The following is a 12,943-nucleotide window of genomic DNA, read 5'->3' as shown; positions in this document are numbered from 1 at the left end:
GTATGCAAACATCAGTTAAACACCAAAGAAGAAAAGACCTAAGAAGAAGAAGAAGAAGAAGAAGAAGCGAGGAGGTGGAGTTATACACGCCAGCTTGAGCACTAGTGTGAGGTGTAACGTCTGTCCTGCCGCATTTCTTCTTTCTTTTAAGTTGCTTGCTCAGTTAACCGTCCTTTAATTTTACAAAATGAACGGTATGGACGAAGAACAAATGGCCCCACAGACGTTTATTTACGGTGAGTCACTTTTACTGACGTAAATGCGAAGAGCAGCGGATATTCTCTTTGTGTGTTCGTGGTAGATAAGTTATTTTTTTTTTTTTAAGTAAAATGGATGAAATAATATGTGGCTTTCATACGTAGGGTTGTTTATTGCGAATCGATGAGGTATTTGGGGTGACAACGTTTAGTTAGATTTGGTCAATGTGTGTCGTACTGGCTCAGTGCTGCTACACACGTGTTTGGCCCAAACATGGCGTCCCCCGTAGTTGCACGAGCAATGCTGATTTTAAAACGTGTATTTTCTCTATTTTTATTTAACTTGTTCTTGCTTTCGGTTTGCGGTCATTTAGACTGGACTTTTACTATACTACCGAGGGGTTTAGTCGCTGATCCCCGATCGTATATGTACAGCCGGCTCAACGTTGGCTCTCACATGTGGGCCAAGGTGCTTTTTTGGATTCCTCTCACATATTCCTGTTAATGGATGCTTAGCGATTTCGTAGTACGACGCTCTCTGTTACAAACATTTAACAACTCGGTGACGATTGATTGTACCTTTCGTAGTGGTTTGCATGTTCCCATCACAAAGGCAATAATCGAAATGTCGTTGTATTGTTCTCCACAGCTTAGTTTGTGTCGTGATTTTAAGCGTGCTTATTGGTTTGATGGTCTTTATTTTCCCAAATACCTTTTCGCGTTGAATAGACTTTGCTACCAGCAAAAAGCAAAGGTTGGGCCAGGCCACGTGGAAAAGGCCTCGGTGATATTATGGCGCCCTCAAAGGGCGTTAAGAATATTGCACTGTTCAAAAGTAGCAGTTGGAAACCTTTCACCGATATGTATTTGTAAACATAAATACATACGTTGAGGTTTTCCTCACAGAAAAGCCACTGCATTTACTAAACCATCATTTGAAGTATGTTTGTGTCTCAACTCATCATATTGACTTTGTCTTCATCAGGTTGTGTGCTTGAATCTGGAAAGGAAGTCACATTCCATCCTGAGGATGATGACTTTGAGCATCAGCTGGATCTCCGAATGGTAACCATTCATGCATTTGCTCACAACTCAATCACTGAAGAAAATTGAAGGATTATTTAAAGTTTGCAATAAACCGAATTATGCTCCGTACAGGCATGTACAGACCCGGCCACAAAAGATGAGCTTCAAGTCGTGGAGGTGGAAGGAAAAGACTCTGAGGGTCAGAAGGTGACTGCAGTAGTGGTTTCTCTGAAACCCTCCACTCTGCCATGTGTGAGTATCCACCACAGGGCGGGTGCAGTTTAGTTTTTATTTTTAGTCACGTCTTTATTTCACATCAGTTGAGAAACACTGATTATTTCTGAACAGTACGTGAACCTCATTAATTGGGTCATGACTTGGTGATAATGGTGTTAAGAACTTCTAACTGGCTAAAAGGTTAAAATGAAGTCATGGAAGAACATCATTTTAGTGTAAACACTTAATGTGCCTTTTTCTGATGGTGACAACCCCCCTCCCCCAAAAGGTGTGTCTTGGGGGTTTCACCATCTCACCACCTGCAGTGTTCCGTCTGAAAGCGGGTTCTGGTCCGATCCATATCAGCGGGCAACATCTCGTCAGTAAGTTTTAGTGTGGGATGGTTAAAACATTCAAATTCGTCATTCATTAAAAACACATCGATGTTTCTTTTACCTCTTCTGAATTCCCGCTGCAGTGATGGAATCTGACCGGTCCTTTGAGGAAGATTATGATGATGACGACGATGGGGAAGAGGAGGAGGAGGAAGAAGAGGAAGATTTGAAAGTGTCCAAGAAACGACCTGCCTCCTCTCCTGCTCGCAAGTCTCAGGTTTGTGGCATTAGCCGGCCAATGAGCATCCAGTAAAAGCCAGCTAGGCCGAGACAGACCTGCTTGCCTTAAGTTTTTTCTTGATTGAAATGTGCTTTGGTTGCTCTGCAGAAAAAAATGAAGATAGTCCTTTCTTCGGATGATGATGACGACGAGGAAGATGATGATGATGATGAAGAGTGCGTATTCAGGAAATATACATTGTTACTACTAGCTTGAACTCTGAGTGGAGTTTACATCTCATTTGGTCATTGAAAAAAATAAGGATTGAGGTTTGCCTGTACCACCGTTTCCAGACAACTAATATAGATATTATATATACATTTTTTTACGTAGGGATGATGACGAGGAGGAGGAGGAAACCCCCGTTAAGGTACATTTATAATATCCGGTTGAGCGACATCTGCGTTTATGCTTAACAACTTTGTATTCAGCAGGCAAAGCCCACACCAAAATCTGCTCAGAATGGCAAAAATTCCCAAGCCACTACTCCAAGCCAGGTAACTGATAGTTAAGTCTTACTTGAAATTTTCCTTTTGGATGTTTTTGCTCTTGTTGCTGTCAAGCAATGTTGCATATGCCTTTTAGGAATCAAAGCCCTATCGATACAATTTGTATGCATTTGTCCACATGAATCCAACAAAATCAAACTAAATTCATCACCTTGTCGTCTTCTGCTCTGTAAAGGCGAAGACTCCCAGGCAAAGAAAAAAATCTCCCAAGACCCCAGCAACCCCCAAGGAAGTCTTGACGGTTCCTGAGATCCAAGCAAAGATGACTGAGGTGATGAAGAAGGTTAGTGATAACGTGTTTTTTGTTTTTCCGATCAATGTCTTGGTGCTGTCCGTCATTTTTGAGTCTGTTTCAGGGCACAGTGCTCCCCAAAGTCCAGGCCAAATTTGAAAACTTTGTGAAGAATTCTTATAGAGTCTCTGATGCCCAGGTAGTGTATGCATATTTGGTACCTTTTTATATTCATTGTTAATACAAATTTTCAGCTTGATAGATATTTTTTCCTTTTTGTGTGTGTCCATTCTCAGGCTGTTGCTGAGCTGTGGAAGTGGCGACAAAGTGTCGCAGACACTAAATAAGCTACACTTTTATTAGGTCTTTTTTTTTTTTTTTTGTTCAACCCTAAACCCTTCTGTGCCTCACACTCTCATTCAGTCTCATTCAATGCACGATAAATATAAAGAGGTTTATATATTATTATATTATAATCATAATATAATATTTTATATTATAGACACTGCCAACTTCTACTGGAATTATTGAAAGAACCACCAAGGACTGGCTTGCAATTGTTCATAAATATAACATATTGTTGCGTGACACCAAAAGCTTGTGATATAAGTTGATTTTGTGGTGGAACAATAACGTGGCATACCAAATGTGTAAGCTCAAGTCTGACCTTGATGTTGGCTCACAGAATACCGAAGGTAGCAGAAGATTGTTGGGTATGTTTTGTTTTTGGATTGTTGTTAAATTGCCTTTTGTGTTTCTCTCCGGCCCTTCATTTAACAATGGGTTCATTCACTTTCAAGGTAAAACATAGCAGTTGATGTCATGATCCCTCAATGCATCATTTATTTGTCATTGGACGGCTATTCCACCATTTGTATTTGTATTCAGAGTTTTGAAAGTTCGCATGGCCGCTGAATAAGGCAATGGTAAGGCCTGTTGAATTGAATACCATTACAACTTTTCAATAAAGTTGGTTCGCTAGCTAACGTTTGGGTTTCTGTCAACTTTACCAATAGTATTAAAAAAATATCCACCCCAATGTGTTTTTATATATATATATATATATATATATATATATATATACTTTGACTCCTTATTAACACTGTCAATATGCTGGCATAAAATGTCAGTTTCTAACTTTACTGTCCTTCACATGAGAAGGGTTTGGAAAATTTCAAAATATATTTACAGCTCGGTTCAGGGTTTCTACGTCCTGACTTTAAAGGTATTACTAAATTTGGTGAGGGTTTTTTTTTTCTTCTGTATTTTGATCTGTTTAATTCATGTCACTCGGGTGCATTCCGTTATGTGAACCACATTTAATGGATTGATAAGACAATGAATGGACTCTCAGCCAATATCTACATTCTAGGAAGAATAGTGAACAGTAAATTTAGTCAAATTGAATCTATAAGTTTTGATTGAAGGATGCCCTGTGGTTGTAAAATAGACTAAAAAGCAAACAAGCACATTAGGGACAGATCGGTGTGATTCCGTTGAAATCCTGTCATTAATTACCTTTGGTCAGAGGGGAAGAAGTCAGAATAAATGTTTCCTGAATAAAATTAAAGAGTGTGAAACGGTGGCTATATTAAAACGATCCAATGTCGATTGGCTAAATTTTACGTAAGCATGAAACTTTCATGCAGTTTCTCCGCAATAAACGCTTACTTGTACCAAAACTGTAGTTGCCGTATTTACACACGAGGGGGTCAGCAAAATCAAAGTTACGGAATTTGTCGCTGAATCTAATGATTGAAAACAGGAGTCAGTTAAATTTGTATTTCCAGTTTATGTACAACATGGTCGTTATCACAAATTAAAAAAAGACATTAAAAATAGAGTACAACATCCATAACTAAAAACAGGAGTACAAGTATAAGCCATTAACATACATAGCAATTGTTGAACACCTTCACTGACGCAGATATAACAGAAAATATTGGCAATCTTGCTGGTGGGGGGGGAATCTCGTAAATTAAGCATTTCACTCTGGCACTTGATTGAAGCAGTCAACTGTGGTACTGAATCATTAGTCTTGTTCATATAAATAAAAGGCACAAAAAAAGGGAAATTTGTAATCTTCTGAGGTACCAGACGATAAGACTTAGTATTCGGCTTGAATATTGTCAAAAATGTTAAGTTTCCTCTGATATCTGTTCTCAATCCAGTGCATACATACTACTCTCACTAACACCAAGCAACAGTGAAAGTACACAGCATAACGTGGTCTCTATTTTTAAGCATGGCCAATAGGATAATGTGTTTTAGATTTCATGAAAACTTGAACGCTCAAGTGTTAAAATACAAGCAAGATTTGAACGCATCTTTTCAGAAAGTACAAAGTTGAACGTGTTGGTTAAAAAGTTACAGTAACGTTTCAAAATTGCCCTGAATAAACCAATACACAGGTACAACTTGTCTTGACTATTTCCGAGATGAATTATACTGCTTTTTGAAAGGATCCTTATCCTGCTTAAACATACTCCTTGGTGCTGCTAGGAGGTCTGGAGATGGGATAATTTGGTGTAGGTTTGCCTCTCGGGCAAGAAGCTGCCAGCATCCCACCTCCGATTGCAACCAAGAAGGCTCCAGCCCAGGCAATGAAGACGGCCGACCCAAACTCATACCTTCAAAAAACATTACACAGCAGTCAGAAAAGGTAAGCATATCATTTGATTCATATATGAGCGAAGAAAAAATAGAATTATCTTAAACACTCACTTTGTATTGACTGGTGTGAAAGGGTCGTAGAAAGCTTGGATGATGTCATGAGCGTACCAAGAGCAGGCAATAATGGAGCACAAAGCTGTGGGGAGCCAAAGAATGCCATTACAAAAATGTTGTGCATGTGTGATTAATTGTGTGTGTATAGAAAAAAAAAAAAAAAACTTACCTCCAATCAGCAAGATAATGCCAGCAGTCATTGCAATGCGAGACTTGCGCGTTTTGTCATCTCCACCACAGTTGGTGCATTTCATCCCCATGCAGGCCGCACCCAAGCCGGCCACCGTTACGATAATGCTCACAATCATGAGAGCGCGTGTTGCCTGGAGTGCACCTAAGGAAAAAGGAATCCATTTGTCAAGCAGTGAAAAGATATACACGCATAACCTCATTGAAACCCTTTTTTAAAGATACTAAAAGAAAAACTTCAGGTGGTTACACCTGAAAATGGATTATAGCGGGGGAGGGGGGCATTCAAGTGTGCAAGAAACTCAAACAGGTCTGACCAGGTTTCAGGTTACATCATGGGAGGACACTCCTAATTTCACATGCTGGCTACAGGTTAACATTTTAAGCTTGTGACCTCTAACCGCAAACAAAGACTCTCTGTCCAGTCAAGGCATGCAGTGTTCCTGAATTTAACTTCTTTGTCTTGGTGTTTTTTAACATCAAACTATTGTTCACAAGTGATTCCCGAGCTTTATTATTGTTTATCAAAGGCGGGTTTCGCATGTTTGATTGACATTGGAAAAATGTCTAAACTAATTTGAACACTGTACAAGGAAGTGCAATAATAACTCACTCATTTAGCCTAACCCCGTTTTTCAAACGCCTTCAGACAGATAAGAATCATAAAATGTAGTTTATGGAGTTAACGTAAATTGACCTTGTTTCATATTATAGGCCTGCATGGCGACTTCCTCCTCGTGATTTCTGTCGCCAAGTGAGTCGGTTTTCTACCACATGATTTTGCAACAGTTTAAAAAAATTCACTATAGTGCATGTGTGTGGTAGGAGAGTGAGGGTTAAGAGATAAGTTGAAAGAAAACATCAATTGTAAACATTTACATTCCAATCTCCACTATGCCATCAATGCTATACAGTATCAGGAACTTTTTTTTATTAAAATAAACAACATTCTTAATTCTCACTGGGGAGAAGCGTCAATAAGTAACTAAACCGGTTAGGTCGAGCAACAGGAATTTTTACAGTTGTAAATAAATAGGGCAAGTATAACGGTGGCTTAAAGAGGCAGTTGGTAACTTCCCCATTACAGGTGTGGTGCATTTGACCAATTTTGTTCTTACAAGTAGGGTCACATTGAAGTCAAATTCTTCAATTAAGAGAGCGTCTCAAAGACAAATGTGTGGTTGAAAGGGAGGTTTTTTTTATAAAAATAAGTTTGATTATAGTCCGTTTGAGTTGCATTACTTACTGTTGAGCTGGAGGATGGAGTCATAGACTTTGCATTGGATCTGGCCAGTGCTTTGGAAAGCACAGGACATCCAAAGGCCTTCATACATGGCTATTGCTGTGATGATGTTGTCCCCGGCATAGGACGACATCTTCCACTGGGGCAGAATTGTGCCCACTATCAAGCCTATCAAGCCCAGAAGTGACAGGACAAAGCCCAACATCTGCAACCCGGAGTTGGCCATTTTCTCTTCTTCCTCTTCGACGATGACCTGGCTAAGAAAATAGGTAGGAAACCTCCACCTGCTCAATAGTATTCCTCACTGGTCTAAATAGAAGGGTTGGGGGGGAAAAAAACCCCAAAAAGCTTTGATGTTAAAATTTGTAAGAAAAATTCCAGTTGTTCTTTCCAAATGTAAGTTAAAAAAAATGTAATGGCGGTACTTGTATGGCCGACGATGTCACCTTGCGCACCTGTTGCTTTGCCCCACCTTGAATAGGAAGTGGAGCGCGGGAGCGAGCTTTTTAGTCGGTTTCTGCTGCGGGTGGGCGGGGGCGCGCAAGCAGTTTCGACGCGTGCGCCGCTTGAAGGAGCGCTTCAAGTTTCATGACGTAAGCATTTCCGGAAAAACTCTGCCGTAGCATACCTGCGACAAAACAAACGCGCAGATACTGATGTTAATTTGAGTTTAAAAAAAATTCATATAATTGCATGAAAGTCTATTAATAGTACTTTTTCGAGACCTGCAAATCATTGCCCGGCAAATGTTAGCTTTCTGAATGTTCACACTGAATTGAATTCTGAAACTGTATTTTTTTTAACAGCTATCCTCCTTCATAAAACATTTGAAATATTGGGCAATTGTTATCTTGAAAGTGAGGCCCTAGACGTTTTTCCTCTTTTCAAACAATTATACAGTGAAAGAAATATATTTCAGACAGAATTTCATAATAATTATTATTATATCATTATTATATCACGATCTTCATGTTAAAACAACATTGCTGTCATTTATTTTTTATGTCCCCCCCAGGAAACATATTTACTTGTCATTTAATCTGTGTTTATTTCAAAGTTAAATACAAGAGACAAAACGACATCGCCATTGGACATATTCACTCTATTGATACTGACAAGACTTTGTCCACTGATTCTACTCTATGAGTCACACCGCAGAGGCGGGCTGTAATTTTTTATTTTTATCCGTCACAACTATGATGACTAAACAATTACTTGAAAAGCAACAACTGAAACTGAGTCGATGACGTCACCCAAATGCATTTGTGCAGCAGAGGTTATTCCGTATGTCAAACTGGCACACATGCTCAGTAATCTACCGAAACGGATGCTGCTCAGATTGATCGTGACTATGAGTTCTCAGTTAATTACCCTAATCCGTGCTACATGATCTATCCATTTAGCATGGTAATCATTCTGACATTGTACTGTCTAATTGACTGCGAGGCTGTGAACTAGTTGTAATTGCATCTATTCACCCATCTGATATATTCTGGAGTAATCCTCGCTTTTCAGAAAGACGGCTGACTTCACAATTCAATATTTTGGAAGCAGAGCTTTGATTTTGTTTCTTCCCCTTTCCAAGATACCAATACATTCATTTCATGCCGTTCTATATATGACACATATATTAAGGGAATATGGATAATCATGTATAATTTGTCAATATCCGCTACATACCGTAATGGTCGCAATGTATTTTTCTTCTGATAAGGTTGCAGTTGTCCAGAAAGTTTCTATTAACATTGAGTCAAGTGTGTGAAGTGTGTAATATGTCTAGTCTAATTCAAGAAGTGTGTCTGGATATTTGTAAGAAAACGTTACAGAAATTCATCTTTCGGGTGATATTTGGAATGGCAAAAATTCCCAACAGGTGTGAGAGCGGATCGAAATAAATTCATATGTGATGCTTATAGTGCATTTTATTAGGCCAGAAATGTTATTTAGAATGGCAAAAATTCACAACAGGTGTGAGTGCGGGTCGAATTAAATTAATATGTGATGCTTATCGTGCATTTTATTAGGCCAGAAATGTTGGCTACCAACCCACTCTTTGTGAGCTGTTTATCTGAGCTATCATTTGAGACGATTCCTGAAATGCTTTGCATCATCCTGGAATGCTTTGCATCATTCTGGAATGCTTTGCATTGTAATTCTTCAGCCTTTCTCAGGCTATCGTCACATATGCTTTTGTGCAAATTTATGGAATGCACTACAGGATATGGAATATAATGTGATCCTTATTTATCCCAATTATCCTGTACATGGTGGCGAGGGATGCGGGCTGTGTCACCCTGGACAAATCAGCAGTTGATCACTAGACTGTCACATGGAGACAGATTAGTCACTCCTTGAGTATCACCTTCTTATGGTAAAGTGACACTTTGAACTCATGGATTAATATGCCAACCACGCTGTGTTCTATTTTTACTGCCACCTAGTGGGAGTTGACCTACATTGCAGTTATTGCGTAAACAAAATGGCTGGTGTTAGGTGGTAAATATACAAGACCAAAGAGAGATCAATGTTGCATTTGTTTGAATGTTATTCTCTTCATATGGTGTGTGTGTGTGCGTGGAGGTGACAAAACACTAACAGCACTGCTTACAGCAATACAAATATATGATGTTTTATTGAATAATATTCCAGAATAGCGCATCTCCTTTTAATTCAGGTATAGGAGTTGTAGAAATAGACACAGGTATGATGGAAGGTTACTCGAGAGGGTAAATCGAGGCCTTGTGTTTGTTAGATACTGAGAGGGATGCATCCCCAAAGAGTCAAACCACAGAGACATATATTTCAGGAAAAAAAAGCATTTGTCATTCGATATATTTAGTATTATTGCAGATCAAAGATTGCCATAGCAAATCCATTGTAGTTCTGTTGAATTTCCACATCCTTGATTTCAAACTGGTAAAAAGTTCCATTGCATATTGCTGGTTTTCATTCCTATGGAATTGTAAAAAAAAAAAAAAAAAAAAAGAAGAGAAGAGGAGGGGAGGGGGAAAAAAAAGCCTTTTTTTGTTTGTTTTATTGGCTGTCTTGAAGTGTGTCTAACGCCTGCAGATCCAGACCGTCTTTCTTTGGCCCGTCAAGGCCAATGCCCATGTTCCTTTATGGCTTGAAATCGTCTCTATTCTTTCTCTGAAAACATCAGATTTTTTTTTTTGGAAGACAATAAGATTGACTTGAGATTGAGACACCCAGAGTCCGAGGGGGAGGTGGTGTGTGTGTGTGTGTGTGTGTGTGTGGGGGGGGGGGGGGTCAGAGAGAAACAGTTACAGTTGAAGGAAACTTTTGGAAGACGTGCGTGACCAGAACTATGAGCCCACCTAGGTCATTGTTGGTTCTGACAGGTCACATGTGAGCTTTGTTGGTTCTGACAGGTCACATGTGAGCTTTGGTGGTGTTTTCACTTGAGTACATCTTTCACAAACATATAGTCACAGCAGCTGGAATGAAGGTCACGCAAGGGAGTAGGCGAGGAGAGGGCAAAGGGGCTGGGTGCGGGGGGGGGGGGCGCATTTGTAAAGATCCATCATTGCAAACAAAAGACAACAGACCAAAAAGAGAGACCACACTTATTTGAACTTTGAATTGAAAACTGAACACAATTCATCAAACAAAAACAAACAACACATATTGAGCGCTATAAAGAGAATAAAAAGGACTTGACATAGTACATTATTCATGTGTATCATGGACATAGCATACATTAAATATGATAGAACTCTGACACAGTCACAGTTTTTATAATACAGCACACCGCTGAATGTAAAGACCACATCGAATCTCTCCATTTGTTGTCAGAAAAACTCCATTTAAAGAAAAAAGACTGCAAGTGTGAGATAAAGGGCTGGTAAGATGTATTCTTTATAAAGATGGTTAATTTCAAGTTATGAAGCCTGTGAAAATTACGAGTAGTTTTTACTATCATCGGTCATAATCTGTGCTCATATTCTGCTTCCCCACTGGAGTGACTAGAATTAGTGACTCATCTTATAACATTTGCATAAATTAGAAAATGGAAGCAACACTTTGTGGAACCTTGAACTACAAATCAAACAAAAATAAATCAACATCCTTCTTAGACAGAATGATTGTTTTCTTCATTTCACATCATATTGTAGTTGGATTCATTGAACAGAAATTGAAGTGTTGCTTTTTTTTAGAGAAAACACTTGACTCTATTCCACCAAATGTAAATCAAAAACATTCTTTGACATTAGTCCCTGGATGTTTTTTTTTTCCTTGACAAAGTAATGGATGCTGCTCTGCTGCAATTTCTAAACATTGCAATTAGTTACTGGCCTTCGCTTCTTGCAAGACTGAACAAGTTTTATTAGCGTGTCTTTGTTAGAGGAAAATGCAGTTATGATTTGTATTTACCACCGCGGTTTAAAAGTCCATCAACTCAATTGTTCCTCGCTTGTACGGCAGTTTAATATTCTTTTATTGTCTGTAAGCCTCGCCGGTGGTTTGTGGGTTGTCATCCTTCGGGATGGTAAATTAAGATTTGAATGTTTCAAGCAATGTCCAGGGTGTGCATAGTCGATTACTCTACAAGGGATCTGAGTAGCGGGGGTGGTTTGTTTGAAGAATCTCACCTCAACTTCTAATGTATGTCTGAAAAGAGCATCTGTCTGCTCATGCAGTTTTTTTTTTTACTTAGTCAGGATAGGAGCATGTTTTGAAATGCGCTGCAGAAACAAGAGAGTCCGTTTTCCACACACCTGGCCTCTGAGTTTTTTTGTGAACAGAAAGATTTTGCTGTCATCTGGCAGACCACCCGGTCATTTTTGCAACCGTCACAAGTCTCTTGTTTGTGTTAAACTGTATCTATCGATCCTTGTGCCCTTTGTTTCTGTCCTACGCTCTGCTCTGTCTTGTCTTACCCAAATCTTAATCATGCATGCACATTCTTTACAAACCTGTTTAAACATTCGTTGAATTCTTCCACATACTTACTTTATTTCTTTTATTAAGCCAGTCTTAGCAGTCATTTTTTCCAAACATTCTTTTTTTTTTTTCTGTCTGTCTACATATTGTATGACTGTCTTGACAACTTGCGGGGGCATCCTTCAGCATTATGACCACTCGGGGCTTATTTCAGTGCTCTGTAAAGTGGATAGGGATGTGAATGTCTGATGTTTTTAAATATAAACTCATAAAATGTGCCAACTTTGTCAGGGTAACAGCTAAATCACCCTAGTCTGTACTCCCCACTCTCACTTTGATATACAATACTTGAAATGATTGCTATGCAGGGACGGAGTTGGCTTTTCCTATTTCCTCTACGTTTGACAAAAAGTTGCCCTTGCGCCGACACCCGTCCCCAAGCATAACGTGCATCCTTGGAGTCAAAGACATCGCTACACAAGGCACAGTCCCACCAAGACACCCACTCAGACAGCTCCATTTTTGAGGGCGATTCTTCCAAGGTGATTTGATAAAGCGAGCAGGGTGGATAAGCTGCCAGACATCGTCAGAATAACAAGTGCTCCTGCTCGGAGGCTCCTCCGGCTTTGATGTTTGCCTTCAAACCCGGCTTTATGCTGACAGCAGATGCTGAGTGAAGTATACACCTCCGCTTGGTTTCAGATGACTTGGTTCTGATCCACACTGGATTGAAAATATGACCCAGTTGTTCATGTGTCGTCTTTGAGCTAGCTCTCTAATGATAAGTGATCACTTGATGGGGAGAAAGGCTGCAAAGAAAATGTCACTTATTCTGTTTTTGTGTCTGTGTCGTTTTTTTTTTTTTTGAGATGCATCCCGTGGCGTTTCAAAGCTGGTATATACATATTTTGTTTCCGTCTAAAACCTTTTTGATTTCTAGACCCAATATTGCTCTAATTTAAGATTGCGTGGGTAATGTTTGGACGATTGGTTCTACTGTATTTTATTGTTTCAATATTACTGGGAAGTCATCGATTTTAAGTTGTATTGTCAAATTCATTTTAGCAAAACAACGGCTAAGAAATAT

General features: G+C 39.3%; 2 protein-coding genes across 4 annotated transcripts; one reads left to right on the top strand and one right to left on the bottom strand.

Annotated features, from left to right (window-relative positions):
• The first annotated feature begins 47 nt into the window (after positions 1–47).
• Positions 48–3,776, top strand: npm1a (nucleophosmin 1a). Of its 2 annotated transcripts, none has more exons than XM_085935677.1 (11): positions 48–236; positions 1,183–1,262; positions 1,356–1,475; positions 1,729–1,822; positions 1,918–2,051; positions 2,163–2,230; positions 2,388–2,424; positions 2,489–2,551; positions 2,739–2,846; positions 2,920–2,994; positions 3,092–3,776. In XM_085935677.1, the coding sequence occupies exons 1-11, from the start codon at positions 188–190 to the stop codon at positions 3,140–3,142; spliced, it is 879 nt and encodes a 292-aa protein (XP_085791803.1). In that variant the 5' UTR covers positions 48–187; the 3' UTR covers positions 3,143–3,776. The 2 variants fall into 2 exon arrangements, with proteins under 2 accessions (XP_085791803.1, XP_085791802.1); XM_085935676.1 differs by having other exon boundaries at positions 2,486–2,551.
• Positions 3,777–4,567: 791 nt separating this feature from the next.
• Positions 4,568–7,448, bottom strand: LOC147043600 (claudin-7-B-like). Of its 2 annotated transcripts, XM_085935679.1 has the most exons (4): positions 6,958–7,442; positions 5,692–5,856; positions 5,520–5,604; positions 4,568–5,425 (listed from the first exon to the last, which is right to left on the bottom strand). In XM_085935679.1, the coding sequence occupies exons 1-4, from the start codon at positions 7,178–7,180 to the stop codon at positions 5,272–5,274; spliced, it is 627 nt and encodes a 208-aa protein (XP_085791805.1). In that variant the 5' UTR covers positions 7,181–7,442; the 3' UTR covers positions 4,568–5,271. The 2 variants fall into 2 exon arrangements, with proteins under 2 accessions (XP_085791805.1, XP_085791804.1); XM_085935678.1 differs by having other exon boundaries at positions 5,520–5,856; positions 6,958–7,448.
• Positions 7,449–12,943: the final 5,495 nt, after the last annotated feature.

This window comes from Syngnathus leptorhynchus, chromosome 17, assembly GCF_054491065.1.
Source record: "Syngnathus leptorhynchus isolate UIUO chromosome 17, UIUO_Slep, whole genome shotgun sequence".
Lineage (NCBI taxonomy): Eukaryota > Metazoa > Chordata > Actinopteri > Syngnathiformes > Syngnathidae > Syngnathus > Syngnathus leptorhynchus.
This window is presented reverse-complemented; position numbering and strand designations above follow the sequence as displayed.

Bases quoted from the DNA above. Each gene is read 5' to 3' on its own strand.
- LOC147043600 (XM_085935678.1), bottom strand. From the start codon at position 7,180: ATGGCCAACTCCGGGTTGCAGATGTTGGGCTTTGTCCTGTCACTTCTG. The intron at 5,857-6,957 runs GTAAGTAATGCA...CTTTTTCCTTAG, and splicing joins CTCCATCCTCCAGCTCAACA to GTGCACTCCAGGCAACACGC. The intron at 5,426-5,519 runs GTGAGTGTTTAA...TGTTTTTTGAAG, and splicing joins TTCACACCAGTCAATACAAA to GTATGAGTTTGGGTCGGCCG.
- npm1a (XM_085935676.1), top strand. From the start codon at position 188: ATGAACGGTATGGACGAAGAACAAATGGCCCCACAGACGTTTATTTAC. The intron at 1,823-1,917 runs GTAAGTTTTAGT...TTCCCGCTGCAG, and splicing joins CAGCGGGCAACATCTCGTCA to TGATGGAATCTGACCGGTCC. The intron at 2,995-3,091 runs GTAGTGTATGCA...GTCCATTCTCAG, and splicing joins ATAGAGTCTCTGATGCCCAG to GCTGTTGCTGAGCTGTGGAA.